The sequence below is a fragment of the Dermochelys coriacea genome, chromosome 1, assembly GCF_009764565.3.
Source record: "Dermochelys coriacea isolate rDerCor1 chromosome 1, rDerCor1.pri.v4, whole genome shotgun sequence".
Classification (NCBI taxonomy): domain Eukaryota; kingdom Metazoa; phylum Chordata; order Testudines; family Dermochelyidae; genus Dermochelys; species Dermochelys coriacea.
Window position 1 is genome coordinate 338444699 of NC_050068.2, and position 13634 is coordinate 338458332.

The window sequence follows — 13634 nt, forward strand, 5'->3', positions numbered from 1 at the left end:
ATTTGTCTGCCCGTACTGGGTGTCGCACCTCTCAACTGTAGTGGCAGCAAACCCCCTACAGCTCTCATTGAATTTAAGTTGGAATAGGTATAGAGACACAAGTGTGACAAATGCTGGACATTTAAGTGTAGGCAGGACTGAATTAAGTCAGTCTGGGATCTTAGGCACAACCTACACAGACTTTCATGGCACTGTCCCCATGCTGTTGCCCTGCCCCCACACCATGGCCCCGCCCCTCCTTGCGGTGGCAGCAGACTTCAGAGTAAAGATGAATGGGGCAATTCACATCTCTTGGAGCTGTTGTTTCAGGCTCTCTGCAGACTCAGGCAGTCATCAGTTATGGGTTACGTTTGCAAGCTTTTCTTTGCATCCATGAGGGCTAGTGAGATGATTTTTTAAAATGAATGTGGAGATTCTGGTCTCACCATGCAACCACAGAAGCTGGAGCCCTAAACATGGGTTTATATGTTTAATCCACCTTAATCCAGCCCTGAATATAAGTATTCAGCAGGATATAGAGTTGAAATCTATAAAGCACTGATGGCAATGGAAGAACTATGAGCCAGATTTTCAGTAAGGCACCAGAAAGAAGCGATCAGCTATTAAGAACAGCTCAGCATGTTGGGAGCTGAATACTTTTGAAAGTCTGGCCCTGATTTCGGGAGCTTAGCACTTGGAAATCTGACCCCGAGCTCTTTTGGAATTCTGGCCCTATGCTTACTTACAAGTTGCCTACTTTCTATTTCTATAAGCTGCCAGGGCCAAGGAAATTCTTGATCTTCATGCTTATAAGATCTTTCCTGCAGGATATCATTCACATACATGGTTCTTCTGTAGCATTCATAGGAGATGTTTAGTAGCTGACAAGCAGATTTCAGCTTCATGTTATTTCATCAATACCAAAGCATTAGTCACTTTGTTAAGTGGCTGCTGTCACTGTCATGTGCTATGTCTGAATTTATATGTCACTGACATGGTGACAATCTGGAGTCAGTGCTGTAACCGTGATACCAGCAGGTGGTCCCAGCCAATGCCCCAGCACTTGCATAGCTGTCAGTAACAGTTAGCTAAAAGATGAGCAGCTGAAAGGATAGATGAGAATTTGTGTTAACCCTGCTAAGGCTTGTCCTGTTGAATGAATGACTTCGTTTGTTTTCACTGGCACATGTTGAGGTGACACCCTTGTAGCAAAACTGGAGACAGAAATTAGCCCCTGTGTCTGATTATATCTTGCATGTGGCAGTGGCAATGAAAAAGAAGATGCAAAAAATATGTTATGTGAAAGAGGGGTCTGTAAGGCAGTATACTTTCATGGCATCAGTGTAATCCAGGTTTTATTATCTGGTGCAAAAGAGAGAGAACTGAAGGAAGGAAGATTAATACTCTTATATATCACATTTCATCTGTAGATCGCCAAGCATTTTACAAGGGGCTCATTTTACTGATGGGGAAACTGAGGCACAGGGTGATGACGTGGTTTGGCAGAGTTCACCCAGCAGGCTGAGTCAGAGCCAGGAATAGAATGCAGGTCTTCTGATTCCTATTCTAGTGCCTCAGCCAGGGACCATACTGCCTTTTGGGGAGGCTCTTGAAAAACAGGGCTTTGCTTTTCAGGAAAATGTGCCATTGATTAGCTTCCACGCTCAAGGGGAAATGATGTAAGAAACATTCCGTTATTTTATGTATTTTAATAATTGGTAACAAAAGCAAACAAAACTCAGAGGCAGTGCACAGGGCAATACACAGATAGGCGGATATGTCCAGCCATGGGAGTGAAGTGAATGAAGTTAACACCAAGGATGGATTTGAACTACAAAGAACAAAAACCAAAGCAAAACAGCACGCAGCAGGCTGGTTCTACTCTCATGCGACACACTGGGGCAACTCCATTGATTTCTGTGTAGTCACTCCTGATCTATCTGAAGCAGAGGCAAATCAGGCCCCTAAGTAATACCGGGCTTACAAGGACATTTCAAAGGACTGTAAGTCCTCTTTGTTCTTCTTTATCAGCGGGAATGATGTAGGCTGGAGACCGTCCAGCATTTGTGTAGTCATGTAACTCAATGATTGTTCCAGACGTTAATCTTGTCTGTGACTATTAGATGGTAAGGGCCAGATTCTGCCTTCAGATGGCACACCTGATTTCAGTGGGAGCCACCTACACAAATGCAAGGCCGGAATCTGGATCTTAGGCTATTGAATCTAAGGCTGTCACTTTCTGTATGTTACATTTATTCTGAGACATTTGTCAGGAGAGTGAACACACTCCTTTCCCTGCCCAAACAGCAGCACCCTTTGCAGGCGACCTCACTGCAGTGCACATTGGGTATGTCTACACTGCAATAAAAAAACCCGCAGCACCAAGTCTCAGGGCCCAGGTTTGCTGACTTGGGCTAGCAGGGGCTGGGGCTGCGGGGCTAAAAGTAGCATTGTAGAGGTTTGGGATGGGGAAGGAGCCCGGGCTCTGAGACCCGCCCCCCTCCCTCGTGCCCATTGGTTGACTGACATTTACAGGCTTTTTTCATTTACCTGTTATTTCGGCAGGATTAGTGGGGGAATCACACCTAAGGCTACATCTACACAGCGCACCTTACAACAGCACGGCTGTGCCACTGCAGCCACACCATTGTCAGGTGCGCTCTGTGGCTGCTCTTTGTCGCTGGGAGACAGCTTTCCCAGCGGCAAAATAAGACCACCCCCAACAAGGGACAGCAGCTTCATCAACCGGAGCGCGGCTCCTGCCAACAAAGTCCACACTGGCACTTTTCATCACTAAAACGTTTGTTGTTTTTTCACACTTCTGAGTGACAAATTTAGCGACAAAAGTGCCTATGTAGACATAGCCTGAGGGAATAAATGAGGAAAGTAAGTCACTTGCACACAAACCTATGGCAGGGATGTTAAAGAGCAGCGGACTTGAAAAATCTTCTCCTTAGAAATGATCCTACCCCTTTTCCCCCATTGTCTGCTTGTTTGTGTTTGTTTTTCCGCCTTCCCTTTGTGTTATTTTTTGAAATGTTCTATTTTACGGCAAAGTGCCAGTAACATGCTCCCATATTACATCAGCCATCCGGATTACTGGTTCGGGAGGCTGCCTAAGGATTCTGGGCTTGCTGTCTGGAGGAGCCCTCCTCGGGTGACCAAATTAGGGATGATTTGCATGAAAACAGGGTCTTCACCTCCTTCGTTCAAGCTTCTGATTCCCCACCTGTTTAAGGTGTCACAGTGATCTGTCCTCTGCATGGCAGCTAATTGTGATGTCACAGACGGGGTTATGATTTCAGCTGAGCTCCGCACTGCAGGGGTAGGTTAGCACCTTTGCAACAAAGATCCTGTCTCCGCGTGGATGGTTCTGGCGCAATAATAAACACAAGGGGAAAGAAATACAAAGAGGAGAAGACACTGTTATGTAAGCAGAACTGTTGCTAAGTGAAACGTTTTGCAAAGATTTCCACAAAGCCTCCAGGGCCGGGGTCTCTAAGTACTTGGGGTGAGCTCATCACCCACCCCACCCCAACCTGACCATTTACACCATATAAAAGGACAGGAGAAGCATAAAGGGGCCTCAAAAGATTCAGTTCCCGCTGAGGGGGGAGGATTCCCTCAGGGCAGGCACTGTGGGGTTGCCACCTGTCCAGGTTTTACCCAGACAGTCTGGTTTTTGGCTTCTGTGTCCGGGTGCCATTTAGGGTTGCTAGGTGCCAGGTTTTTGACTGGAAAGTCTAGTCAAAAAGGGGACCTGGCAACCCTAAATGGGAACCGAACCAAAAGTCCAGTTATCGCAGGTAAGGGGGAGGCACTGCCACTGGGTCATTAACCTAAGCCAGTCCCTGCTCAGCCGAGGCTGCCTCCAACTTGCAGCCAGCAATGTGGGGGAGGAAGGGAGAGGAGCGAGCAATGAGGGCAGGGTTTGGGGGAAGGCAAAGCAGGGGTGGGGCCTGGAGCCAGGCCTTGGGGGAAGAGGCGGGTCCTTGGGGGCAGGACCTTGTGGGGGTCCGGTTACCAGCAATTAGAAAGGTGGCAACCCTACTCACTAGTGCACAGCCATAAGGCTGCATCCTGATAACTTTATTGCAAGCCCTGGATAGGGGTGTGTGCTGGGGACAGGGCCGCAGCATGCAGCTCTGCAGAATTTCCAGACAGTGCTGTGGCCTGTAGGGAGGCTGCCATAACTTAGACAGGCCTCCAAGGCTGGCTGAGTTATGCCAGAGACTTATGTAGCCCCCAGAGCAGCCCAGGACTGGGAGGGCACAAAGTTGGCTGAAAGACACGTTAGCCTCCTCCTGGGCTGTGAGTTCGGTGCTGTTCGTCTGAGGGTATGTCTACATTGCAATTGAAACCCCACCTCTGGCCCATGCCAGCTGACTCTGGATTGCAGGGCAGTTTAATTGTGGTATAGCCATTCCAGCTCAGGTGGAGCACGGGCTCTAGGACCCTGCGAGGTGGATCTGCAGCCCACCAGCTGTGGGTGTCTAACTGCAGTGTAGACATACCAAAAGCACAGCAGAGAATCTTCCCTTCAGTGAAAAGGCACAAAGGCCAGGAGATTCTAATTTACACCTGAGGACCAGATTCTCCTCTCAGATCGGTTTACACTGGTGTAACTCAAGTGACTTCTTTAACATTACTCCTGATTTACATTGATGCAGGTGAGAGAATCAGGCTGGCCCACTGGAGCTACACCAATATAAAACCAGTTTGAGCGGGTAATCGGGCTAGGTTGTTCTGTTACATGGGTGTAAATCAGGAGTGACTTCACTGAAATCAAAGGAGACCCATGTCACTGAGATCCAAATATGGTCTATAATTTGCCCTTGAGAGTGCCGCTCATACTCATAGTATAGCTCACGTCACCCTGGTTCTATGACCTGTGATCCATATCTGCTTCACTAGTGAAGGACAATACAGTTAAGGATGGAGTTACAAGTCTGGCTTACTCTGTAGCTCTGTGGATGCTAAGAGATTGGCCCTGAGTAATAACAAGCCTCAAGCCTGCTCTCTGTAGTGAAGCTGACTCCCATACATGGTTTTGTCCTCTGTGCGGTAGCAATGAGGACTGAGGTGTGCTCCTGAAGGCTCGGGACCCAGCCTGCTGTGAGTGTCAGTAGCTCAACTGGCCAAGAGGCTCCTTCAGGCCTGCAAGGGGAACACAGGGCCACAGTTTGTCTCGAGACAAAACTTGCATTCTTGTAAACAAAACAAAACGCAACGAGGAGGAGACTGAGGCATAGAGAAGAAAGTCTGTGGGAGTCGATCCCATTTCCCTTAACAAAACTAGCACAATCCAGAAACCTTTCTCTTTGCAATCCCATCTTGTGTTCTGCATTGGCTTCCTTTTCTCTGGAGCTGAATACAGTCCCATTCTGGGTAGTCTCTGTTACACACCCTCTTAGTTTCCTAGGCTGGTAGCCGTAGGTAACAGAAATGCCTGTTCCCCTATTGAAATCTTCTCTGTTTATTGAGCTGAGATAAAAATAACAAGATTCTGTCTCCCTTCCCAGTGAGGACAGAGTCATCGAGCATTACAAGAAACTGAGTGGTCAGACAAGAGGCCAAGCAATTGTAAAGTAAGTTGGGAAGGACAATGCTGGGGGGCGACCTTTGTTTGCTAGGAGATAGTCTACACTGGGCTGTAAATTCTGCACATAACTATGTCTCCTGTCTAGTAACTTATTTTTTTTTAAGCAGATGCTTTTTCGGGAGAACCCCACTCCTCAGTCTTGTTGTTCTTCTTATGTTTCATTATGCAGTTACATGAGCATTGTAGAATCCCTCCCAACGTATGGAGTCCATTATTATGCAGTAAAGGTATGTGCCACCGACAAAGGGCATTTACTGAATTAAACTGATGATGGTGACAAAAATTCTAGCCTCTGTTTACACTGCACTTTCCTGAAAGTACTGTTTCACTTCCTTTGTTAAGATAAACTTTGTTTCAACTATTCAGTGACTGTTTGGTAAATACAATTCAGTAGAGGAAAATCCTGTTCTTCAAGATAAAATTCCAGCATCCCCTCCACTAGGGCTGGAGCAATTGACTCCAGCTTGCAGTCTTCTGATTGGATTTCATGCTGGGATTCTCCCTCATTAAATCCCTCTTCCAGGCTCACCCCGTTTGTTTAGCAATCCGCCACCAAGGTGGACTCATGATCTCGCCTCTACCACTTCCAGGCCTGCCCAGCAGTGGAGGTTTTTAACAAGTGATATCAATAAATATAAAAAAGGAAGCTAGGTTTGCTGTCCCCAGAGCATTTCCCCCTGTTTAGCACCCACGGAGTTTTGATGGCTCGCATCATTATCTGTACTGACCTACCTGGTTTTAGGTACAAGGACGTTACTTTCTTGTACATCTACAAAGTCTCTTTCACACTTATGATACAATAGAAACAATTTTGACAATAAATACCCTAAATATGATCTCCCTGGCCCGTCCCCCTCACCACACCCAGTATTCAGAGAGAGGCAGCCACAAGTCAGATAGTAGAACTCTGTTGGCTACATCTTGCTGACCTGAAATGGTTTGCCCATCCCTTGTCACAGGGCAGGGTCCCCCAGCCCTCCTGCACACCCAGCTTCCATTGACTTCAGTGGGTGGAAGTTGCAGGGAATGATTTGGGTTTTGGTGCCCAAACCTGCAAATGCTTGCTGCTGTGCACAGTGCTTACTACTGAGGGTTGTTCCAGTGAACTCCTCTCGATTGGTGAGTGTGTGTCAGTTGTCAGCTAGCAACTATTACACTGGGTGGCCTTTGAATCAGACCTAGGGTATGGCTACACTGCAGTTAGGAGGCGTGATTCCCATGTTGCTGCTTAGTATAGTCATTTTCCACCTTGCTGCATAATTTGTTTTTTGTTTTTGCTATTTTTTCCCCCTGCCCTTCTCCAGCATCTTGGCAAATTGGAATCGTTTCACTGAGGGTTGCAGTTCACTAAATCTAAACAGAGCTTGTATCAAATATCACTCATTATTCCATAAAATAGTTTTCTGGCACACTCAGATGGAAAGCATTTCAGTCCAAGTCTGTCAGACCTTATCGCTTGGTAGCCATCGGATCCCATTAGCGCTGCATTTTATCGACTGATGTCAGGGTTCCCACACATAATCCAAGTCAGCTGGGCTATTGGGTTTCACCCCCTCCAATCTCCAAGGCCAGACAGAACAGTGTTCAGACTGAGACATTTGCAGGAAGGGGGGCATCAGAGAGGATGAATCATTGCAAGGGGAACCCAAGGAGATCCTTCCATGGGGATGTTTTTTTAGTAATTTGATGTGATTTGGTGCATTCCATAAACTATTATATGCCCAAGATAAAAGTGCCATGTTCATGGGCTCTTTGTGACTCAGGGATCCTCTGGCATGGTACGAGATGATCCTTCTCACACACAGAGAAATCCTTCCCTTGAATATTGGGCCAGAGAGCAAGGGCACCTGAACAGAGGGGATCAGGGGGCCATAGCCCCACCACTTTTTACCAGCTGTAAGGGCAAGCAACAGGAGAGAGGGAGCAAAGAGGAGCGAGCAGGGGTGGGGTCTTGAAGGGAAGAGATGAGTGGGGACGAGGTATTGGCGGGGGAAGAGGTGGCACGGGTTGGAGCCTTGGGGGAAGAGGCAGCGTTGGGGCGGGGTCTTAGGAGAAGGGGCAGTACAAGGGTGGGGGCCTGGGGAGAAGGGACGACGTGGAGGTGGGGCCTGTGAGGAAGGGGCAGTGTGGGGTTGGGGCCAGGGTTTGGGCGACAGTGCCCCCCCACACACACTTTGAGGTAGCTTCCACAGCTCCTGCCAGGGTGTGTCCAGAATGTCCCCCTCCCATACAATGTCATTCCCTCTATTTTATCTCCTAGGACAAGCAGGGAATTCCTTGGTGGTTAGGACTTAGCTACAAGGGCATTTTTCAGTACGACTACCATGACAAAGTGAAACCAAGAAAGGTAAGTGTCTTCTTTCCCAGGCTGCTAAGAGATGGGCTCACCTCTCGTGATTGAGGGGCAGCATAAAAGGTGCTGAACTCTGGCACTGAGTCATATCACTGATGTATAAGGATGGTGGGGGAGGATATAAGGAGTTTCTTCCAACACTGCCTGAGTGTCTACTGAAAGTTGACATGCAGAACTCGCCCCTACTTTATTGAAGTGCTGTAATGCTGGGAAAAATTGAGCACTGTTAAATACTGCAGCTTAAGCTATTGTATTCATCTTGTCTTGCCCCAGTTCCTCCAAAAGCATCATAAATGGGAATGTATGGCCTGATCCTGCAAGATACTGAGCACCTTCAACCCCATTGGCTTCAGTTGGCGTTGAGGATGCTCAGTAGTTCAGAGGAGTCATCCCTAATTACCTGATCTGGTGGCACTTTGGCTCAGGCCATAAACGATCAGAGAAGTAAAGAGAACTGGAGACATATAAATAAGGGTGAGAGTGGAAGGGGCTGGTGGAGTTTTGGGTTTTGTTTCTCCCCCTCAGGACAAAAAGCATCATGTTTCAGGGAGCAAAATGGCAAATTTAAGGGGGCCAGATTAACTTTGATGAGTGGATATTTTAATGGTTAAGGGCCCGTATCAATCAAACAATGATAAAAATGCTTCATCACACACCTGAAGAAAGAGAAGGAAAGCATTCCCACTTGTGCTTTAACTTGTTTGGGAACTCTGCTGTGAAAAACCCCACAAGTCAAGGCATTACCTGCAAGCAGCTTTATTCTAAAGCACAAGCTTGGCCTACATTTTCAAAAGTGATGAGCCAAGCTGGGCACCTCCTCTTTATCCACCTAAATTATCAACGTGACTAGTCATTTTGGGTGCCCCCAGCTTTGGGTGCCCAACTTGAGACACCCTTAGAGGAGACTGGTTTGGAGGGAAGAGGTGCTCAGTGCTTTCTGAAAATCAGGCCCCACTGAGGTGTCTCAAATTAGACACCCAAAGCTGGGGGCACCCAAAATGAGTAGTCACATTGATAATTTAGGCAAAGAAATTTTAATAAAATCAGCTTAAACATCCTGGAATTTCTTCGGAAGGAATGTTTGGGTCACCTGAGCTCATTCTCCGATATAGACTCCCATTTTTTGGTGTTATGCCCCCAGCCTTTATTCCTTAGCAGTGCAACCTAATGCGGAAAGAAACACCTTTCAGCACTGCTCCGCAGACTGGCCCGCAACATCAGCTAACAATATTCCTCCTACCTGGGAACCAGTGAGCTATCAGAAAGCGGCAGATCCTAGCCTGGCTTCCAGGGGGCAATGCACAGCTGAGCTCCCAGAACACTGAATAGTACATTAGCAGATGTAAATGCTTCCACTAAATTAAGAGCTCTGCGTTGTTTCTGTGCCAAATGGCTATTTGTCATTTGGCCATGCAGCCTGCTTCAGCAGAATCAACCTTCCTCCTCTTCGTGCAAATTAGTTTGTAGGTGATGATCACATGTAGTTCTTTAGTTATAATAAACTGAAATGTTGTCCACGGTGGAAAACAGAACTCATGCTGCGGAGATCAGAATATATATTAGTTAACCAAGGCCTTGTCACAGTTGGGGGGGGTTTACACAGGGAGTGACTATGCCACCAAAGATGCACCTATGAACTCCTAGTGCAGATGCATTGCACTGGGGTAAATCGTTACGTGCAGAGTAAGCCACATTCATGCAAGTGATGGTTTACAGTGCGTCTACACTAGGGGGTTTGCACTCACACAGCTACATCAGTGCCAAATCCCCAATAGAAACGTCCTTAGAATCTGCTTCCAAAAGTCAGGGTCAGCAGCAGAAACTGCTCCTCCAGGGCACCTCCCTGCCACAGCCTGCTTCCTATGATAGGATTGAAGCAGAAGCAAGGATGATAGGGAGGGAGAATCAGCCTGAGGAATCCAAGAGAAAGGAGACTACACCCTGTCTCCTTGAGGCAACAGCGCTGTTCTCTTTGGGAGAGTCAGGCCTTTGTTCTCTCGTGTTTTGTCTTCCCTTCTCTCCCTGCTGCTGCTCTGAGCGGTCTTGTCTGCCTGCTCAGCCCCAAAGTAGGTTAGCGCTGACTACAGCCATGGCCCTCACCCTACTTGCCTCCTGCCCTCTCGTCCCTATGGCAGCAAGCTGGGTCCATGTACCTCTCAGTCTTTCCTAAGAGCAGTGGCAGTAAGCAAGGAAAACTGGCTGAGAGTTTGAAGTTTGCATTGCTTTTGCTGAGATTGTTGTTTTTACTTTGGCAAATGGGCAGTTTTGTGTGTTGTGTGAAAGCCATGATGACCATGACAGTAATACCGCCTGACTTAGAAACATCTGTGGCTTAGTGGGAGTGATTACAAATCTTGGGGTCTGGAACGGGCAGGCTAGATGATTTCTCAGTGGAGTCTATCAGACGTAACCCAGAGTTAGGGTGACCAGAGAGCAAGCGTGAAAAATCGGGACGGGGGTGGGGGGTAATAGGCACCTATATAAGACAAAGCCCCAAACGTCAAGACACTCCCTATAAAAACCGGGACATCTGGTCACCCTACCCAGTGCTGTTGAGTTGCAAAGTGCTTGCAGACCCCATCCACTGGGGGAACGCAGACAGCTAGTGTTGCCCCTAATATAAGCAGCTTGGCAGGAGGAAGGCATGAGTTAGGTGGGCCAAGGATGCACTGTGGATCCCCAAATGCTATTTGAAGCTCTCTTTCCCTGGCACAGTAAAAAGCCCAAGCCAGAAAACTTCTCTGGTTAGAGCGACCCCTGTTGATTCAATGTGGCACAATTTTTGTTCTGCCTAGTTAGGTTTTTACATTGCACCCATCATCATGGCATCTGAGAGTCTCTTGTGGTATCTGATTCACCTCTCCATGCAAGCAGAAGTTGTCTCAAGCTTTCCAAGTGCAGGAGGAGTGGGAGAAACACTTTGTAGAACTTTTTGCAGAGAAGCTGTAAATGTAAAGCAAAGTATGTAGGGAGGAAAGCCTGCAGCTTTATGGCTTTTTTGATCCTTCTCATTCAGTTTCTCTATGATGCCAAAACCAAGAACAAATTGAAAAATTGCAATGGGAAAAAAAAAATCTCTCTGGAAAATGCACAGGCAGCAAATTGTGGCGAGGAACCAGCTGAAACCAAGAAATGTGTATTAAATACATATAAAAACCTCGCTTGTCTTATAAGAGAGACTGTAATGGTTTCCTATTATGTCACCTGCAAGAGTTTTCCGAGCTTATTGTGTGTGCAAGTGGAACTGTAATCCACACTAGCTAGCCGATCTCACATGAGTCCATTAGCATTCAGTCAAAACCAGCTTTCTAGTGAATGGCTGGGGTACATCAGCGAGATATCTGTGGAATCCTGACTAGGTTTGTCAGCAAGTCTGATGAGGTTAGAGAGGCAAGTTCATGCAGAGGATGATCTCATTTGCACCATTTTAAATCTGGAGTAACTCCATTGACATCATTGGGGTTGCAACAGGGCTCAGTCTCTGGCCCAGAGTATCAAATGGATTGGGGGGGGGGTAGGGATATTAAATAGGAATGCAGCTCTTAGTGCACTATGGAGCTGTATATGACTATATGGCTGTGCTTTTAAACCCCTCCTGCTTATGCTTTGAATCACTGGAAATGCCAAAGTGCAGTTACACTAGCATTCACTCTGAATCTTCTTCTTCCTCCCACCCCGCTCTGTTTTTCTGACTGACATTTGGAGTAAGTAGTTGGCTTGGAGGGTTGGCAATGGGCAGTGCTTCATTTGTAATGAAATAAGTGCTGGGGCTCAAGCCATGTTTTTACTTTCATAACTGACGTGGCAACCTCAGAGGTGCCGGGGCTCTGAACTGCCAAGCCCAGAGGTGCCGGGGCTCTGAACTGCCAAGCCCTGGCACAAATTAAGCACTGGCAATGTCCAGGAGCTCCAGAAAGCACCGGCAATATCCAGGAGCTCCAGAACAAGTACGGGTGAGCAATGGGGTGAGGGGGTCTATAGGAGCGAGCGGGGGGTGGGGCCTCAGGAGAAGAGGTGGTGCTGGGGCAGCGTCTTTGGGGAAGGGGCAGTGCAAGGGAGGAGTCTTGGGGAGAAGGGGCTGTGCGAGGCCAGGGCCTCGGGGGGGAATGTATGGCATGAGGGTGGGGGTTCAGGGAGAAGGGGTGGGGTGGGGACTTGGGGGTGGCATGGCATGGGGGTGGTCCCCCCGCTTTTAGGGCACTGCCACCACTCCTGACAATGCTCCAGTTCCCATGCTGTTCCCAATTACATGCTCAAATGCAGATCTGGTCTGCAAGGACTGAAAATTGTTACCTGATGACTGTTGAGTGATCTGCATGAAGTGAATGTGGTGATCTCAGACAGTTCCTGATTGACACGTGTTTACATCACAACAGCCCTCTCTGCTATTATCCCTAATTGGTACCCTTGTTTGCATTTCCAGCATTGAGGGCAAGGGCGCAATAGACACGGAAATTTCACGCTCTTGTTACACCTTAAGGTTGTTCTTCCAGCTCTGGACAAGCTTCCGCTTCCAAAACCAATGCTGTACCTGTTCCATGTGTAAACAGAAGACTTCAGTCTCCAGCATTGTATGCACCCCTGTCCCTGCTGGTTCATTTCTTGTCATCCATTTTAGGTCCTTTGGCTCCTCCCTCTTCTGAGGGGGCAGGTCTTTCATTGCTTTGATGGGCCCCACCCACCATCCCAGGATTTAAATAGGCTGGCACTTTTCCCTGGCATTGAATTCATGATAAAACTTACAACATAGTTTGAGCCAGTTCTTCAACTGGTATAAATTAGCCTACTTGTGTTGGAGTCCATAGACTCCATACAGTGACTTATACCAGTTATTAGGAAGGGATTCTTTGTTTTAGGTATTTTTCTGAAGTTGAATAGCAGTTGGAATATGAAGAGCATGGTAACCACAGCGCCACTTGGAAACTGTCATGTCTGTGAGTGGCATTTGTTCAGTTTAGTCAGCTGTATCTCCAGTGTGTTCTAAGAGCTCCCAACAGCATTTGATCAAGCAGAAGTGGCATAACCTGTGGCTGTATGATAATGAATAGTGCATGCTTGAGTGACTGTAGTAGCAATAGGCATCTCTCTGTGGTTCTGGTGAGATGCTCCCACTGTTTTAAGAGTCCAAAGGCTTCCTTCAATACATACATTTTAATAGTTTTAGCAAACAATTAACTCAAAAAAGGCTGGGGAGTGAACGATTAACAAAGTCAGCCAAAGTGTTTCCATATGGCCCAATAACAGACACTGCTAGCTGGAAACAGAATGGCCTCGAAGGAATGACATGTACTTTATGTAGCTTTGCTGCAGCTAAATGGGAGACAGCACTATTCTGGATTAGCTCGATAGTCTACGGCAATAAAACATTGGATGTGTTCACTTCCCCGTGCTCCAAAATCTTTCTTCAACCAGAGGGAATGTAGTTCCGAAACAGGGTTTGAAGGATGCTGAGGACAGAGTAAAAGGTAAAGATGTGGAATATCACAAAGGAAACTCTTCAAGCCCCAACTGAGTTTGTAGTGATACAAAGCTTCTCCTGTGACAGCCAGAAAAGCGTTTCCAGTTGTGTCCGTTCTCTGAAGTCGAGCAATAAGATATTTTGCCAAAATATTGCCATTTCCTGGCATATGGTATCCACAAAGCTCTAGGTATTTTACTGGATTTTCCCCACACTGAGTCAAATTCTGATACCAGTAGTAC

The 13634-nt window shown here is 47.2% G+C and overlaps 1 protein-coding gene across 12 annotated transcripts in view; it reads left to right on the forward strand.

Annotated features, from left to right (window-relative positions):
- Nucleotides 1-13634, forward strand: part of FRMD4A (FERM domain containing 4A) — a 545903-nt gene that overhangs the window by 469078 nt on the left and 63191 nt on the right. For all 12 annotated transcript variants that reach the window (XM_038383022.2, XM_043498286.1, XM_043498253.1 and 9 more), the window contains 3 exons: nt 5502-5567; nt 5751-5808; nt 7842-7928. In XM_038383022.2, the coding sequence (XP_038238950.1) occupies nt 5502-5567; nt 5751-5808; nt 7842-7928 (211 nt within the window). The remainder of the gene's footprint in view (nt 1-5501; nt 5568-5750; nt 5809-7841; nt 7929-13634) is intronic.